Source organism: Nuphar pumila, chromosome 2 (assembly GCF_984573655.1).
Source record: "Nuphar pumila chromosome 2, dmNupPumi1.hap1.1, whole genome shotgun sequence".
NCBI classification, from domain to species: domain Eukaryota; kingdom Viridiplantae; phylum Streptophyta; class Magnoliopsida; order Nymphaeales; family Nymphaeaceae; genus Nuphar; species Nuphar pumila.
This window is the reverse complement of record NC_143250.1, coordinates 68,802,322-68,820,864: the sequence shown is the minus strand read 5'-3', so window position 1 is coordinate 68,820,864 and position 18,543 is coordinate 68,802,322. Positions and strand designations below refer to the sequence as shown.

Below are 18,543 nucleotides of genomic sequence, written 5' to 3'. Positions count from 1 at the left end.
AAGGAGATCTTCGCATTTGAGATCCGAAGATCTTTTTACGGTCACTGTCGTAGTAGCGTGGGCTTACCCCTTGCCCAACTTCCCTAATTGGTTCTCATTTCTCAATTGAGGTAGGGGAGCCAATGGATCGAATCCAGAATGAAGGTTTTGCAATTTTTAGCTCTTTTAGATCCAAATCTTTGTGTATTTAGTTGTTGTGGATCCGAACAATTTGAATCCCTAAATTCAGGCTCTCTCCCTCATTTGTAGGTCTGAGAAACGAGACAAGTTGCTAGTGAGTTTGGTTCATCCGAACTCGTAACATGAGCTTGATGAGCCAAGCCACAAGCAGTTCATAAAACATATATGAGTTTGGCTCATGTGCCGAGAATCAGTAGAGGTTCACCCCTTGCAAGCTGAACCCAAAAAGCCCAAGCTCGGCTCATTAGGCTCCTTTACCAGCCTTGGTTCTCATATGAGGGATCGCAAATTCAGATATCAAATCTGAGAGAGAACCTCGGATTTGAGATTCAAAAATCTAAGGACTGACTTCCCACATTGATTCTCAGATTCAGAATATTGTCTCATTTATATAAGGGATCTCGGATTGAGGATTTGAGATCCTGCGTTTGAGTAGCCTTGGATCCTGGCATGGGCTCATGCCCACTATCATGCTTCGTGCCACCCAATATCGTCAGTATCGGCCCTGAATCATTGGGCTGCTGATTCAGCTGTATCTGCCCATACCGATACTCAGCTGAATAGTTTGTATCGGCCCAAAAATAATAAAAAATTATTACGCGTCAATCATAACGCAACACGTGTTAAAAACATTAAAATAATTTAAAAAGATATTTAAAAATGTTTTTTGGTATTTTTTACATTTATTAAAAATTAACCTAATCGAACCTGCAGCGTATCAAAATTCTGCCAATACGATGAGTATCGATAAGCACCGATACTGATAACATTGGTGCCACCTTAGATCGGATTTGGGGTTCTCAAATGTCCCCTAAGCAATTAAGTAACCAGTTCGGACCATGTTTCGAGAAATTACAGTATCCATGTCATAAAGTGGGTATGGATAGATCTAAATCCAATCTTTTTAGTTTTATGATAAGGCGAGAGGTGTATCATATGCATTGCCAGTGACAGCCATTACCCATATGCAAAAACGACAAAAAAAGTTAGAACTTGATTCTGACCTTCATACAAATTTCTTTATGATGAAAAAGATGATTCAACAAGACCTCGCCATACAGGTTTTGGATCTGATGTGGATTTGTAGAAGGATTACCAAACATCTGAAATGGGTTGGGCCCAAGTTAACTGGGTTTGAGCCTCCCTGCCCACACAAGGCCCAAACTTTATTCAAGAGTAGGAGGCAAAACATTGTCTTCAGCAATGAATAGAATCTAAGAATCAAGCACCAGGAAGGTGCTGCCATTTCTGCAAAATCAGGAGTCTACCTATACATGCATCACAAGAAATGCAAGCCATTACTACACCTGTTCTTTTAAGAGGTTATTTTTTATGCAGCGGTGTTGCATGCTTAGCATGCAGCTCCACTGCTGATGATCATCCATCTCAACATTTCTCGAGATGGACACCACACCCATCTTTAGAAATGCCAAGAAGGGTGGCTGTCATGCAGGTTGAATGCCCACCATGCAGCAACACTGCATATAATGTGATGTCTTTTTTTCAATGACAAGGAACCTTTCAGAAACACACCTAGACCATTAAAATTCCCATGATGAAAACTACAGTTACTACATTAATTAGCAAGACAGACTCTGTTAGGAGCTTCCCCCCAAAAATGCCAGAAGATCATATCCATAATGAGGAGTACACACTAATCATAGAGATCTCCGCAAAATTCCATATGCAAAAGCCGTCTCTTACTAAACTGTCAAAACCTGCTGTAAATACCTTAGTGTTGCTCCATTTGCACTAATATCTTCACCCAATCAGTACCAATATGATTTTGCCACAACCATTTTGGAAAAATTCTCCCTCATAAGCAAGCATTATGTTGCATTGCTACTGAATCAGTAATAGCAGGTATTTCTAGAGTATAGCCATGCCAACACAAGTTTGGTGAAAAAATAAGGAAAAAGAGTTTATGGTTATGACAAAGACAACAAGGAATATGCCTAATGCCATTTTTTTCAAACTTATCATGATACATACATAAAATATGGAACAATCACTTTATACTAACCTTATTAATACATCATAAATTGCATATAAACAATTGACTTTACAAACCTGGATGATTTAATCCCAGGAACAATCACCTATGTGGCATGATACTAGTGCTATATGGATAAACTTGAATATGCACTGGAGCACACATAAGAGCTTTGTAGCATATGTACACCTACATTTTTTACTTCCACACCTTGATTGCACCATCTCTGCTGCTTGATATTAGCAGTCTCTGGTTCAACTTGACAGATGCCAGAGACAGTACGGAATCATGGTGGCAACCTGCAGAATCTGTAGCAGCAGCAGCAAGCAGAGTTTTCGACACCAGCTTTGGTGCCACTTTTAGCTTGTTTGTTTCCTGCTAGGCATGAGGACGAGACGAAAAGAATTGATATTCTAGTAGGAATATTTTCGAAAATGCTCAAATTCCTGAGATTTCACTTACCTGCACGACTTGCACATCAAAACAAGACCTTGTACCATAATATTCATCTTTGGCTGTGGAATTTGTTGAGGGACCACAGACACAATAGCTACGATCCGGACTGCAACATGAATGAAGGATAGACAATTAAGGCAATCATTTCAGGAAAACAAAGTTTGAGAACAAAAAAGCAGGAAGTGATTGCCAGAGAAACAAACCTGCAATGATCCCAGAGCCGTATCTTGAGATCAGTTCCACCAGTCAACAAATCACCCCCCATTAAAGGAAGTAAAGAACGAATACCAGGACGGCGTGGTGGAGGTTCATTCAGCTCTTCAACTCGGTACTTTTGATTAAAATTCCGCTTTGTGTCAAATTTAAGATTAGACTTGCTTGTTGGTCTGGCCAAAGCCCAAGGAATCTCAGAACCATCACCACTATTTGCTAATCGGAATACCTACAAAATTAGTATAGAAATAACACACAAAATTACAGATTCCTATATTAGTTGAACGGCTCACAGAAACAACTAGATGATCATGTAAATGTAAGCACCTGGTGGCAACTTCCATTCTCTGCATTCCACAAGGACACCTCATTACAGCCTGCAGCAACATAAACCAATGGCCTTGATGTGGCTGACAAAGGCACAGTGGAAGGGGGAATAAGAAGGCACATTTTCTCAACAGGGCAAACCGCAGGAAACTGCCATGAATTGACAGGCAGAAGGAACCTTAGATCCCAGAGAGTAAGTACACCACGAGAGGACCCCGATACAAACCAATTTCCACAAGTATCAGTTACAAGAGATGACACATATCCCTCTTCGGGAGTAGCTTTCAGATTCCATGAATTGATATCTGCCCTCATATCCCACAGATGGATCCCACAACCTCGAGTGCTAAATAGAATGAGTGGACCAGGACCACCATCCATGGAATAATTTGACAGGTTCAGAACAGCACCTTCATCAGTCATTTTTTTCTTGATATCAGCAATGCCCAAGTACCTCTCAATACTGCCAGAACCTTTTGACACATGATCGACAGTGAATACATGAATAGTTCCATTGCTTGCTCCCACAGCAACTTGTGGTCCACCGTGGAGCATAGTAGCACATAATGCTCGACTACCATCCAAAGAATAAGTCAATCTTGACCGGAATGAAATATCCTTTTCCAATTTTCTGGTATCCCAAACCTTCACACTGGAATCATCTGATGCACTGATAAAAAAGCTATGGTCATTTGATACGGCAATATCATTAACGGCAGAATGATGCTCCTGAAGATGCGCCATCAGGACACCACGAGGTCTCCATCCAGTGTCGGTAACTGATGAAGCTCTAGCAAAATATGGCAACCCAGCCATATCTGAGATTGGAGATAAAACATCCCCCAAGACAATAGGTGGTGAATCGCATTTCAATGTTCCAGATATGCTAATGTCTTTCATCCTTCCAGATAGGTTCACTATTTCATCTTTTTCACGACCTTCTGCATCTGGTACTACCTTAAAAACTTGTTTATTGGCACTGTTAATACCAAAGGAACCAGCTACAACCTTTGGTGCAAGAGAACTTGCTAAAGTAAATGATCTATTCATTGAGTCCATCCAAGGCATGATGGATGATGAACCTATTCCAAAAGAACCCCATTGAGATAAAATCTCAGAACCTCCAGCAGATGCCCCGTCTGGGGGATGCTTATCAACACAAAATGAATACAAAGGAATGCCTTCTGTCGGTCCATCGCAAATGAAACTATTACCAGCACTAACATGTGGAAGACTAAGACCTGAGAATTGCAACTTCTCTGAGGTTGCAACATCCCTTACATCTAGACTACTTGAAGCATTGGGCATGACAGTTTCCACTATTATCGATCTAGCACTAGCCTCAACATCCGGGCGGGTTCGTCGTACTGCAGTGTACCCAGATTTGCTCCCCTGCAGCTCTAATGGTTTGCTAAGCCAGCTCCTCATGGAGCTTCTTGGGTCTTCAAATCCCTCAAGTCTCTTGCTCAGAATGTCTGAATCAGAATTTTTTGAGTAAGAAGATGAGTTATACCATATCTTACGCTGTCTCTCCAGCATGTCTGAAGTCCTGGTATTTTCTACAACTTGGTAGAATACTTGTCTAGAGACAGGCGGCTTGAGGCATGCATAAAATGATTTTTCAGAAGCTAATGAAGCTGGCTCATTGCAGAAGAAAGGAAGCAAAACTGGAGAGAGATAAACATAAGAATCTACTTCATCCAAACTTGCACAACTACCGGAAATGAAGGCAACAGCTGACCTCCTGACCCATTCACTGGGATAGCACAATAGAGGTGAAGCTCGCTCTATCATATCAAGAAGAATCCTTTTCCTCAGGAATCTATTTCTACAGAGAAGTGTCAAGCATTCTAATGCATTAACTATGACAGCCTCAAAGCTATCACTCAAAGCCTGCTCAATATATGGCAGAAGGTACTCCTCTACACTTCTTTTGCCAACAAAAAAGCACACGAAGACAATCTGCTCATAGAAAACTGCTCGTAGCTGATCATCTCTGTCATTTAGGAAAGCTGGGAGGATTGGCAGCAGGAAATCATTGCTCTGCCTCTTACCAAAGAAACAACATAGGTTGCCAATGTCATGCAAAAGTGCTCTCCTGATATTTGGTGTTTGCTTTGCCCCCATAACCAGTTCCTGAATAACTTCACCAATGGATTTTCTCAATTGAACAAGCTGGACATCACTACTTGGGCCCTGCAGCTGTTTAAAAGCTTCACTTGTACGATTACAAGTTGATGAGTTCTGGGAAGAGTTCGGTGAATCCAGGACTCCAGCTGCTCTCAAGCATTCTGAGCGAATGAGGAACCTGTAAGCCGTGAGAGCAATCTTGGAAATGTTGCTAGCATAAGAAATTCGCACACTTTCCTCAGGATCATCTGGCAGCATGGAGAGCATTGGAAGGATATACTCTGGAAAAATCTTTGCATCACTAGGAGGAAACTCCTGAACAAGAGGCAAGATGTCACACAAAGTTTGCAAAGCAGCACAGCGTACAATTGCTGCTGCATCTGACAGCATTGCTATAATGTAAGGCAGCACATGTTGCAAGCGATCCTCATCATCAATGTACAACAATGAATACTTCAACAGCAATATGGATGTCCTCCTCAACTGTGGCAATTTTACACTCCGAATGCATGAACAAAGCAATGAAGCAATCAGCACCATACCCTCACAGCTTAAATGATGCTGAGGACTGCCCAAGGGAAAGATACCAAAAGTATTGGACTCACTGTTGCACCCAGCAAGCAATGTAGCTAAATCACTTTTAGCTATCTTTTTCAAATTTAGGGATGTGATTCTCTTAATCCCCTCATCAATCGTTTGGTAGAGCTCACTTGAGGATTGCAGGTTATCCTTTGCAGCATTTTGAATAATGATTGAGTTCCTTTTCTCATTAGAACTACAAGATGCACAGGGAGGCACCTTATCAAGTGCAACCTTGTTATAAGATTGAGAACTGTGTTCGATGTCCTTAAGAAGAACACTGATGGTATTGACCAGCTGACAATGAGAATCACCAACCTTACCTTTCTCAAGCTCCCCATTTTTCACATAATGGTCCTTCAGTGTTATAGTGTTCTGGTCCCCACTTCTGGTCTGTGAAAAAGATTCCATGGATATGGTAGAGCTTGGACTCCTGCAGGATAGAGGAATATCATTCCCACTAGAAAAGTTGGTCATTTGCTTATGTATCTCAGGGAAAGCCCTCTCTGTCATTGCAACCTATTAAGAAAAAAAGGATACAAAATGGCTTAATACAGTTGATCTATCTCATCACTGACAAACACAAATGAATGCCAGTAAAACAGCCCTTACCCTAGTGTCTGAATCAAGTGGGACCAAGTAGGAAAAAAAATTATGTAGAAGAGGCGAGAAATAGCTTGGAAACACAATAGATGAATAGTTTTGCAAATAGCATTCAGCAGACAGTCGCGACTCTGGATCCAACTGAATCATATGAAGAATCATCCTACGTATTCCAGTGTCTGTTACCTACATTTACAGGTCATAGAGTCTCACCCACATATGATACAGAGCAATAAGGTGAGAGAATTCCATACGACACCAAGATAGATTGTGTAGAACTAACCTTCTCCAAGTATGGTCCTGGATCATATTGACCTCTACGGTAAGCAAGCAACTGGGATAACTCAAAGAGTGGCTGACCCTCAAGAAAAAGCTCTGCAATAACACACCTGAAACAAGAAAGAGCCAACTATGAGAGAAACTATGGCAAGAATTAGGTGGTTAATGGAAGTTTAATTTCATCAAGGTTCCTGCTGTCATAACATCAAAAGACAATTACATAAGGATCTTTCCCTGTGCATCCACTGTTGGCTTCATAAAGATATGAAAAAAATAATGCATCCATCTGTGATAAGCCAAGTTTTATTGTAAACAAGTTGACAAACTTAGCAAGATCTAGCAAATTGAGAAACATGGTGCAAACATCGAACAAGGTGGGATATAGAGGGAACTACCGGACCTAACATAGAGATCAGAACTAGTACCCTAGAGAGAAGATGTCCATAGATGGCTTCAAAGGTGCATCCGGTGAAACTTGAATCTCAGCTCCATGCTCAAAAAACCTCTGCATAGAGGGAACTACCAGTCAGACCTGTTCTGATTATCTTGCATGATCAGTTTATCTGAGACATATTTGTAAAATGGCTGAAATAACACACTGAACAGCATCCATAGCAATTTCTGCAAACAAAAATAGTAAACGTACTCCATAAAATGGCAAAATAAATTATACAAGGTACTGCCATCTGTTAAAATATGTGTATACACGTACGTATATATCTATATATACATATATTTAGTTATATAAGTAAATGCCCTATAGGGGTATTTTTGTCTTTTCATAATATGTAATAAAACTGTAACAAACAGTTTCTTTCTTTCTTTTTTTCTTTTTTTCTTTTTTTCTTTTTTTCTTTTTTTCTTTTTTGTTTTTTATTATCTTTTTGTAAAATGCCAATGGTTGGTCCCCCTCTACTCTCCTTAAGTTGTATATATAGGGGTGTGTTCCCCCTATTCTTCATTGCTTGGTGCTTAAGCATTTGTTCAATAAAGAGATTATTTTTATATTTTGTACTCTTTTTAGCCATTGTTGGCTCTTTGTATTGTCCCGTAGTTGAATTGTGCTTGTGCACATTGTGTTTGTGCTATTGTATGACCTTCGTGGCTCTTGTTCTTGTACTTTCACTTACTTCATTATGTGGTATCAAAGTCATAGTGCTCTTGGTCTTGTGAAAAATGGTCGCTAAGTGTTGGTGACCGTATGAAATCATCATCAAGTGTTCGTGGTGCTCATGGTGACTCAAATGGACATTTTCTTTCACTTTATTCTCTTTCTCCCTCTCTCTTATCATTGAAGACGAAGCATGAACAAAAAGAATGATCTATCCTTTAAGCTCAATAGATCCAACTACATTGTGTGGGCATCCGCAATGAAAAATAACCTCAAAAAAAAATTTAGGGATAGGTGAAGGGCACCATCCCAGAGCCACAACTTAAACTCACCAAGAGAGAAGAAGATCAAGAGAAAGCCTTAGAAGGTGATCACGTATGAAAGCTATTTAAGATCATCAAACTAAGGTAGATGATTGGGAAAGTAACCATGCCAAGATTTTTGCATGGTTTATGAACAATGTTGAGCTCAAGATATGTGTCAACATTGCCAAATTTCGTAAAGCCAATGAAACTTGGTTTTTTATGAAGGATATATATACCAAAAAAGACCTTGCAAGACAATTTTTCGTTTACGAAAAATACGAACCATCAAACAAGATAAAATGAGTGTTCGTAATTATTTTAGTTCTCTTGGCCCACTATGGGATGAATTGATTCTTCTTGAACCCAAGTGCGTGCTAGTAAAGATGTGGAGCTAAGAAAAGAACAAATGAAAAAAGAACACTTTTTCTAATTTTTACATTGGCTTAAGCCCGAATTTGAGCAAATTAGATCCTCCCTTCTCCGTAGATCTAAACATCGAAGTGTTGACCGTCTCTAAACCGGGCAACCATGTAAAATCTTATAAGCCTCCACACCTTGGGGGGCAAAATAACTATAATAGTGGCTATAGTAAAGCTATTTGTCATCATTGCTATGAACCGGGACACATAAGGCCTAATTGTCTCAAACTCAATGATACCTCCAAGAACAAGATAGCTTCTGTTGAAGAAACTACACCAAAAAAAGAAGAATCCATTGGAAGAGAAAGAGACACTTTTCACTTATTCAACTATCGAAAGCACTCTAACAAGTACTTAAATCTCCATCAACTTCGAAGGCCGCGATAACATCATCCTCTCCTCTGGTTATGTATTTTTGAATTCTTGACTCAGGAGCTTCTTTTCATATGACTCCATATGAAAATTGTTTATCCGACTTATGCACTAATTCAAAAACGTCATATGTTTCAACCGCTGATAGAACATCCTTACAAATTAAAAGTATTGGAACTTTAGATTTCTCAAAAAAAAATTTGTTCCAAAAATTAGAGTTCCAAAATTAAAATTATTATTTTTTCAGCTTCTCAAATATCTGATCATGGGTGTGAAATCTCCTTCTAATCTAAGGGTTGCTTCGTTCAGGATCTTCGGTCCGGGAAGCGGATTGGGCAAGGTCAGAGGAGAGGAAATCTCTACTTCATGGATTCTTTAAATCTCCCCTCAAAATCATTTTGTAATTATGTCCAAGATAAAGATATTGAAACTTGGCATAAAAGACTTGGACATCCAAGCTATTCAAAGATGTATTTTTTCCCTTTTAGGAAAAATTTTTGTAATGAAAAAGATTTAATTTGCAAGGATTGTATTTTTGAAAAAGTGAAAGCTATTCAATTTTCAAATAGAACATTTGTCTCTAAAAGGCCTTTTGAATTAGTGCACTCAGATGTTTGGGGATCTTCTTAGGTCATATAAAAAGGAGGATACTCATACTATGTTATATTTATTGATGATTTCACTAGGTATGTGTAGATTTACTTCTTTAGTCTCAAATCTGATGTATTTTCTTACTTTAAAGAATTTCATGTGATTATTAAAAACCAATTTCAAAGCAATATTTTCATCCTTAGATCGGACTCGGGTGGTAAATATCTTTCCAATGAATTTTAAAATTATTTAAAACAAAATGGGATTTGTTACAAAAAATCTTGTCCAAGGACTTCTCAACAAAATGGGCTAGCCGAAAGAAAACATAGACATATTATGGTCCTCCTATTGGGAGCTCCCAACGACTCTATTGGGAGCTCCCAATGGTCCCCCTCTACTCTCTTTAAGTTGTATATATAAGGGTGTGCTCCCCCCCCCCCTATTCTTCAAAGCTTGGTGCTTAAGCATTTGTTCAATAAAGAGATTATTTTTAGATTTTGTGCTCTCTTTAGCTTTTGTTGGCTCTTTGTATTGTCCCATAGTGGACTTGTGCTTCTGCACATTGTGTTTGTGATATTGTATGCCCTTTGTGGCTCTTCTTCATGTACTCCCGCTTACTTCATTACGCCATCATGCCTATGTTCCAATGGCATGGCAGTTCCAAAAAGTTTGCACATGGACAAACTTCATAGTTCATAAGAATAGATGTCTATTAGTTTTTGACAAGTCCATCCTCAATCAATGTGCAAGTCAGATTATATGGTTGTAAGTGTTCAATATAAGATAATGTTTTATACTAGGTTTGAGGTACTTCAGCAACAATTGGGCTACTGGTGAAAAGGCATAATAGAATTTATCCCAGATTCATTCATTTCTAGTTTATCATGATTAAACCAGGAAGCAGTTTAGGATCCCATTTTTGCTCATAAATTCAAGGAACAACTTCAACCCATGGTCAAGAATCAAGTTGCATACTTTAGATCAGAGTTACCGGAAGCGCCTAGGTAAAAGGGGAAGCGCGCTTCCCCGAAGCACGAAACGTCGCGCTTCCGAAGCATGAGGGGGAAGCGTCTCCCTTTTTTAGGAAGCGTGCTTCCCTTTTATGGGAAGCGCACTTCCCCATTTTTTCATTTTTTTTCCGCTTCCCCCTCGCTTCCGGTTCGCTTCCTAGGTCGCTTCCGGTTCACTTCCTAGGTCGCTTCCGAGACGGTTCGGAATTTTCTTCTAAGTAGTCCCACGCTTCCCTGCTTCCTAAATTTTTTAAAGTGCCTCGCTTCCCGCTCCCGCTTCCCGTATCGCTTCCCGCTCCCGCTCCCGCTTCCTCGACTGGTAACTCTGCTTTAGATCATATAATAACACAAGTTTCTCAAGTTCCCTACAAGTTTGGGATTAGTTGTTCCATTCTCATTCTTTCCATCATCGTGATCGTTCTAGTTGCAGCCAGCACTTAGTGTTGAAATTGCCAGGGTTATCACATCAAATGAGACCCTTTAAGGTACCGCCATAATACATGGCAGTTATCGTGTATGGTCATCACCGACCAATGAAACTCCGCACAGCAGCATGATGATGGTTAATTATGTTCTTGTATGTAAGAATACGGGTAGTCACTTCCCCACTAATTTCTCACAAAGATGATGAGATTAATCCATTTCCACTTCTGATTAAGAGGAGGCCACTCTAGTTATGCCTAGTTTTGTAAGTAGCTGAACCAATTTCCAGGATACACTTATCGCTAGTTCACTCAATTAACCTGTCACATGGGCATTATAATACTTAAGCTTCAAAAAAGCTGCTCAGTTTAGGCTTCTTTCCGTTTTTCTTTGGTTCTATTTTCCTCATGCAAGGTAGGAGGAAGCTTTTGCCAAGCATATAGAAGCAAAATTACAAAGAGATTAAAAGAGACAAGTAGATATGATGCCCAATGAAATGAATTATGAGGCAAGTTTAAGTGTAAATCTACTTGCATTCCAACAGATAGCATTTTCTTGCCTCTGCACTGTGGCATGCTTTATAGCTGCACCTTCTCAAAAAACTGCCATGTTGTACCCATATATAACATACATGTGCATGCTCATACACACACACACAATGTAATTATGTGAATATAAATATCATTAACAAACAACTCACAAATGATTAATGGTCTTTTCTTTTTCAAAATTTGAATCTGTTGCTTAATGGCTTAAAATAGTATGATTTCAAAAGGACCGATACAAACCAGATGACAACTAATCCTTCAATGTTAGGACATAAGGAAAAGCTAAAATTTGAAAGTTTCAAAATGAAAACCTCTGGTGCTAAGTAACAGCGCCTTCTTCCACCAGTATCGAAAAAAAATGAGAAGTCTGACGGATCATCATCAGGTACATATGTCGGCTTAAATGAAGCAAAATCCACAAGGTAAACCCAATTCCAAGATGTCACCAAAACATTCTCACACTTAATGTCACCTAAAAACATAACCAAGGGAAAGGTTAGGTATTTAACATTCAAATACTTGATAAAGCAATAATTGTTATAAGAAGCTCACCATGACAAACACCATTTTCATGACATTGCTTCACTGCATAAAGAAGCTGCACATACAGTCATTCCACATGGGTATACCATTCATCACAAGTTCTAAAAAAAAGAAGGAAAAAACCCCAGCATCACCTACCTGAAAAGCAATCCATTTCTTCTCAATCAAGCTGAGAAATGGCCGGGTGCTCAACCGATCATGGAGGTTGCAGAAAAAGTATTGCCGGAGAAGATATGCCGCTTTATCCGTCTCAAGCCAGCCCTAAAAGGAAATAAAGAGTTGAAGAATTCGTTATTGAACAACACATAGCTCATTCCTCCCGTAAAAGCATGTGCAGATTCTCTTACTTGAAAAGGCCAAACATGAGAATGTTCGATATTACGAAGAATCTCCCTAATCTCAAACAACCTTCTTTCGTAATCCTGCAATTGTTACTTGGGAATCTGATGTCATATACTCTTCCAAGGAAAATTGGATTTTATGATAGGTTTTGTGAATCAGTCTCAAAGTACAACTAATATTGAAGAATGGCAATATAGCATATTGGAAAAAGTAAATACAATTTTAGTTAGAATGAGAAAGGAGAAAAAAAGAGAAAAGAACCAAAGGAAAAGATAGAACCTTGAGATCGATGAAATCGCCACGTTTAAAATAGACTTTAACAAGGACTAAACCCTCATCATGCTTGCATTGAATGGATTTGAAGAACCTCCCTCCCCCCAAAACCTCCTTCAAAACAAGATTGTAGGAAGAGGGGAAATCGTGAAGGTAATACTCTGATGCTGATACCTGGGTTGTTCTAGCAATCTTGTTCCCCATCACACTTCCCTCTATATCTAGCTTCCAGAATTGGGGAGTTGGATTTATCCCCTTCTCGTTGCTTCCCTACATCTAATCTGCCACATGCTAAGCATCATTTAGCATTCACATACAGATACAAGAACTATACAGAAATGGTGGACATGGAATATTTAAGCTAAAGCATTGCATCAACCCAGCCCCTTGAAGCTGAAGTAAAACTAGAACATTCTAAGTTGTTACACATCATCATCCAACCCACATTTCTTAAGATTGATAGGAATAACATTAATAAAAGCTGTTTACAACCTTCCACAAAATTAACTTAAATGTCAAAGTAAAAAAAAACATCAAAATCAAGTTCACAGGTGAATCTGCTCTTTCATAATCAATACACAGTCCTTAAGAAACATGACAAAACAAAAAAGCAATAGTCACTTACACTATCATAATAAAAGAAAAAGACATTCTAGAACTCTCTTGAACAGAGTTCAAAGCGAATACACAGGGGGTGTTTGGATTAAACACAAGATATTTAAATTCCTAGTTTTGCAATTTGTATAGTTTTTTAGAGCTTTCTTTTTTTTTTTATTATGAAACTGTAGTGTTTTAGAGAGAAACGTTTACGGTGGTTTGGACATATTCGGCGAAGGCCTAATGATGCTCCAGTTAGAAGGATGGAGAAATGGGAAAATATATTAGTTAAAAGAGGTCGGGGTAGGCCTAAGAAGACTTGGATGGAGATGATAGGAAAGGATATGAATGCTTTGAACCTCACTGAGGACATGGCATTGGATAGAAATGATTGGAGAAGGATTCATGTGGAAGACCCAGAATGATTTTCTTTTTTGGTTCATATCGCCGACCCCAATTGTTTTGGGATGAAGGCGTTGTTGTTGTTGTTGTTGTTGCATGAAACTGTAGTGTTTTGGGTGCACCTCAAAATCTTGAAAAAAATCCAGGTTGTAATTATGTTTGGTTGGTTTCTTCCTAGATTTCCAATAAACTACACTATGCATCAAGCCATTCAAGTACAGAATTTGCAAAAGGTACCTTCTAACTAAAGATCCCAGCGAAACCATATTGCAACACAAGAGATCCTTAAAACCACAAATTATTTTAGTTAGAGAAAGATTCTACCAAATTTGAATAAGGTTTCGGCCTACCCAATCTGTTGAACCATTCTGTTTGGAGTCAATTCCATCTTTTTTTGGCCATTCCATCAAACAGTTGGCATGCAACTTCCCTTCCTCATAAGTCCCACAAAGATAAATGGCAACATTCAAAGAAACAACTCTCAACAAATTTCAGTCCATTCATCGATGACGGCAGCATGCCATACAGTATTACTTTTAATCACATTATGAAGTAATTGTCCGAACGAATAGTTTCTCTCCCTAATAACGAAATAGCCCTGACTGGTGCTTTGTGGTAACTCCACGTATCATGAATAGCTCAATCTATCGACTAGAACTCGCCAATTTGGGCCAAATTTTATGAAATCCATCAGCACAATTCAGAAGCAGGGAAGAGGGAGGGTGTCTGCACAGAGTCAGGTGAGAAAGGAGCTTGTGCTCAGTTCGTGTTCTTCTAACTATTAGTAGGAATTACCTTTTTCAGGATTTTCAAAGTGATCCTATCCCTAACTCTATTCACCCAATGTTACCAACACAAACACCAGAAAAGAAAAATCCAGAATAATTTCAGTATCCTAAATGGGTCTATCCAAACATCTGCCAAATGCACTAAAACACCAAATCCAATAACAATTTGCTAAGAAGAAGAGGGCATCACCAAAAAGTTGCAAATGGAAAAAAAAGCTGAAGAACAAAACCAACCAGTAGGAACCAAAAATTCTAGTTTCGAATGAGAACCAAGAAAAATTTACCTTAAATTATGAAGAAACACACGGTAGATTGTCTCTGAGAAAGAAGATCGGAACAAAAGAATTGGATTCCCTCTTGCTTTTTTTTATAGATTTTGGGAGTTAGACTGCTACCTCCTGCCTGCTGGGATGGACGCTAAGGATTCATGAGGAAGAGAGGTGATGACGCAGAAGGGGAAGAGGAACCGAATGGATGCCTCATGCGTGGAGAGTTGGTTTTTCTCATGATCCGGCATTTCGAATCCTGAGGGAAGCATCCCCAAGCTAGGGCTGCACAACGAGCTAGACTTAGCTCGGGCTTGACATGAACTCCGCTCAAAGTTGTTCGAATAAGTAAATGAGCTGAGCATGAGCTCGGGCTCGATGTCCTTTAAATGACTTTGTTTGAGCTTGATTAAGATTGATTAATTTGATTACGCTTGGCACAGGCTCAAAGTGATCCAAATAAGTGAACGAGGCAAGCTTGAGCAAGGGCTCATGTGTTTTAAACGAGCTCAAACAAACATTTGAGTTTGATTTTTTTTTTTAATTTATAACCCTAAGAAACCGCTCCCGCACGAAGACCTGGTGGCACACCACTCCCGTGCGAAGACCTGGTCCCACTGGCACGAAGACCTGGTCACACTGGCTCAAACTGCCATACCTATGGTCGTCGTGCAGACAGCTTAAAACATTTGTGTGATTAAGATTGGTTAATTTGATTAAGCTTGGTTCATGCTAAATAGGTAAGAGATATGTACTGTTTTTATGAAATAACATGTTAGTAAAAGATGCTTGCCTCATATAAAAAGAAGTGTGTGCCCTTTTATTGTGTTTTGGTCCGCATAAACAGGGTTAAGGTGTGTGAAAAAACCAAAACTTACAATTTTTAACAGCCTAGATTAGTTTAAAAACCGATGCAAGCCTGAATTGGACTGTAATCGTATCGGCAGAAAATCGATAAGATACTAACCTGAATCGGCTATTTTTTAATAAAATACAAAAAAAATGCTTAAAATTAAAATTTTTTAATATTATGTTAATAGTTTTAACACGTGTCACATTCTGACTGATACAAAATATTTTTAATTATTTTTTAGCCGATTGAGAACTATTCACTTGAAAATCGGTATTACTGAACATTTACCATTGTCGTAAACTACCCACCACAGGTTTTACCATGGGTTTGATGAAGGCACTTGAAAAGTTGTGTGTTTATGATTCCTTCCGTTTCATCTTTCCTGAATTTCCTTTGATCACACTAGCCCACATGTTTCGATGATCTGGAATCTTTGTTACCTTCATTCATTGTTCATTGACTGAGAAAAAAAAAGGACCTACTTTTATTAAAGTATCACATGACTCTATGTTATTGGGAACGGGTTTGGATGGCGGTAGGATGGAGGTGTCTGTCACCCGGGAAGGTGAGGCTTTGTTTATATGTCATTTAAGCAAATTCAAAACTTTATACCAACGGGGCTCCCTGTGGTTGGTAGGAGCTGTCAGTGCACGTCTCCTTGTTGTGGGTAGTTGCAGGTTCAAACCCCAGTGGTATGGGTCTGCCTAACCCCAGTTTACCTATAAAAAAAAAAGTTTATAGGCAAAAACTTGATGTAAGGCTCCACTAGGCAATAACTTGATGTAGGGCTCCACTAGTGAGCCCTGTATCCGACATCAAATATGGAAGTGGCAGTAGGGCGGGCGGGGGACAAGGTCTCCACCCCCACCCCGTCTCTAAAATTTAACCTTCATCCCCGGTCCACCCCCGTGGCGGGGGAGACTTTGGACCTCCAACCCCGCCCCGTTTCAAAATACTAATCACCGTCCCCAGTCCCCCGTCCCCCGTTTTCTTGAAAATGAAACCAAATATTATTCGTAATCTTCTCAATGGAACGTCATATGCGATGGAAGAAACCAAATATCAGCAGAAAACAATGCATAATCCATTTCAAACAATACAAATAAGCACTAATTGCACTAATTTATCAGTGGACAGGAAATCAAAGCAAAAATGTATTCAACTTGTCAATCAGTAAAAGAAATACAAGTGAATAAAGAGAACCTTGTGGAAAAGATCTTCAATTTCCCACTCTCGGATATCACCTGGCAGATTTTCAACATATATTATTCGAGATGAACGACCACTCATTGTCGCTTCAGGGGAAAATATTCAATACTATGTATCTGCAACAAAGAAAGAAAAATCTTAACCAAAGATCAATATTGCCTGGTAAACATAAGATATCGTAGAAAAACGAAAAGGTGTTAATGATTCAATATTGCAACATTCTGAACTCTGTCTTTCTACAAGATAAACCAAACCGAAACCTAAACTATAAAATCAAACCAAGAGCAATCTTTGATGTGGGCAATGCTCCACAAGCTCCAGTGCAAACCCTAGACGAAGCTCACGGCAGCGGCACAGCGCGGAGACAGAGATGGAGTGAGGGAAGAAGGAAGGAAGGAGGGAGAGATGGCGTCGGCCAACGGTGGTCGGCGACGGCCCGGCTCCAGCGCGAAATTCAGGGAAAGAGGCGACGGCGAGAATGCAGATGGGGAAGGGAAAGATGCGACGGCTCGGATTTATTCAGGGTCTTTTAGTAATATGGGGCGGGGCGAGGCGGGACGGGGCGGGGCGGGGGAAAGTGTTGGTCCATCCCCGCACAGGGATGAATTTTAACCTTCATCCCCGCCTCAATGCCCTCCATCCCCGGTCCAAACGGGGTGAGGCGGGGCGGGCCCCCGCTTTTTCCCGGTCCACTGCCATTGTGGAAGTCCCGCCTTAATGGGTTGCGTTTGTAACGCTATATTGCACCAAAGGGGTGTCTTGGACTCTACGGTCCAGAACAACACGTTCTCGTGGACAGCCGTGTCCAGGTGTCAAATGCAACCTATGGGCTGGCTGCTGTCTAGATTTTCTTGTTAATTGACAATTTCCATAAATTTGACCATTCATAAATAAACCAATGACCGGTGGTAGATATTGCCACAATATTTCTTAAAAAATTTGAGTCAGATGTTGGATTCTTGATTAGTAAAATCATATTTCTTGATTTCTAAATTTGTTCATGTTAAATCATTGAAAAGATCAAAAATAAACAAATAAAACACAATGTGAAAGTGTACCCGAATTTATTGTTGCATCGGTAGATCTTGATAAGTTAGATTTTTCAAAACCTCAATAGGTGGTATTTCCTTCTTCACTAAACCTAACGAGAGAGGAACAATTTTCTTTCTTGATGGGAAGGTAAAAGAGAACAACCACAATATATGGTTTTGAGGACCATAACCTCATTGTAACTATCCTATAGTCTTCTTTTCAATTTAGCTTATCATAAAAATCAAAAATTGACATATGAAGGCACATGAGGTATTTAACTATTATTATAATCATAGTTTATAAGATGTCATATGGCTCAATCGTATAAGATCACTTTATATGGGCTTTCACCTTAGACAATTTATAATGTGTGATCAATTATATATGTAAGCCCATATGAAATATCTAATAATCTTTCACTTGGGCCACATATGTTATCATACAATTATGCATTATACAATATCTTTATGAGCTCAAAAACACCGTCTTACCAGATGACATCTCCAAAAATCTGATTCATCGATCATGTCAACATAGAACCAAAGCGATCTTCATTACAATCATCATAATTACACTCATCAATGATCACGTATATTGACATAACCAACGACATAGACCAAGTATGAATGTAAAGCATGAAAATTACATGTAATGTGATCTGAACATGTCTATTTCCAATTGGTCCTACTTTATTCTTTA

At 39.3% G+C, this 18,543-nt stretch overlaps 1 protein-coding gene across 3 annotated transcripts; it reads right to left on the bottom strand.

Moving 5' to 3' along the window:
* Window positions 1–2,135: 2,135 nt before the first annotated feature.
* On the bottom strand, window positions 2,136–17,275 carry LOC149845686 (serine/threonine-protein kinase VPS15-like). 3 transcript variants are annotated; one of them, XM_089995909.1, is made up of 14 exons: window positions 17,092–17,275; window positions 16,807–16,928; window positions 12,704–12,978; window positions 12,430–12,504; window positions 12,221–12,343; window positions 12,092–12,137; window positions 11,851–12,011; window positions 7,186–7,265; window positions 6,765–6,870; window positions 6,491–6,667; window positions 3,170–6,397; window positions 2,833–3,071; window positions 2,636–2,735; window positions 2,136–2,548 (listed from the first exon to the last, which is right to left on the bottom strand). In XM_089995909.1, the coding sequence occupies exons 3-14, from the start codon at window positions 12,899–12,901 to the stop codon at window positions 2,372–2,374; spliced, it is 4,710 nt and encodes a 1,569-aa protein (XP_089852035.1). In that variant the 5' UTR covers window positions 12,902–12,978; window positions 16,807–16,928; window positions 17,092–17,275; the 3' UTR covers window positions 2,136–2,371. The 3 variants fall into 3 exon arrangements, with proteins under 3 accessions (XP_089852035.1, XP_089852036.1, XP_089852037.1); XM_089995910.1 differs by lacking the exon at window positions 6,491–6,667 and having other exon boundaries at window positions 16,807–17,275; XM_089995911.1 differs by lacking the exons at window positions 12,704–12,978; window positions 16,807–16,928; window positions 17,092–17,275 and having other exon boundaries at window positions 12,092–12,124.
* Between the last annotated feature and the right edge of the window lie 1,268 nt (window positions 17,276–18,543).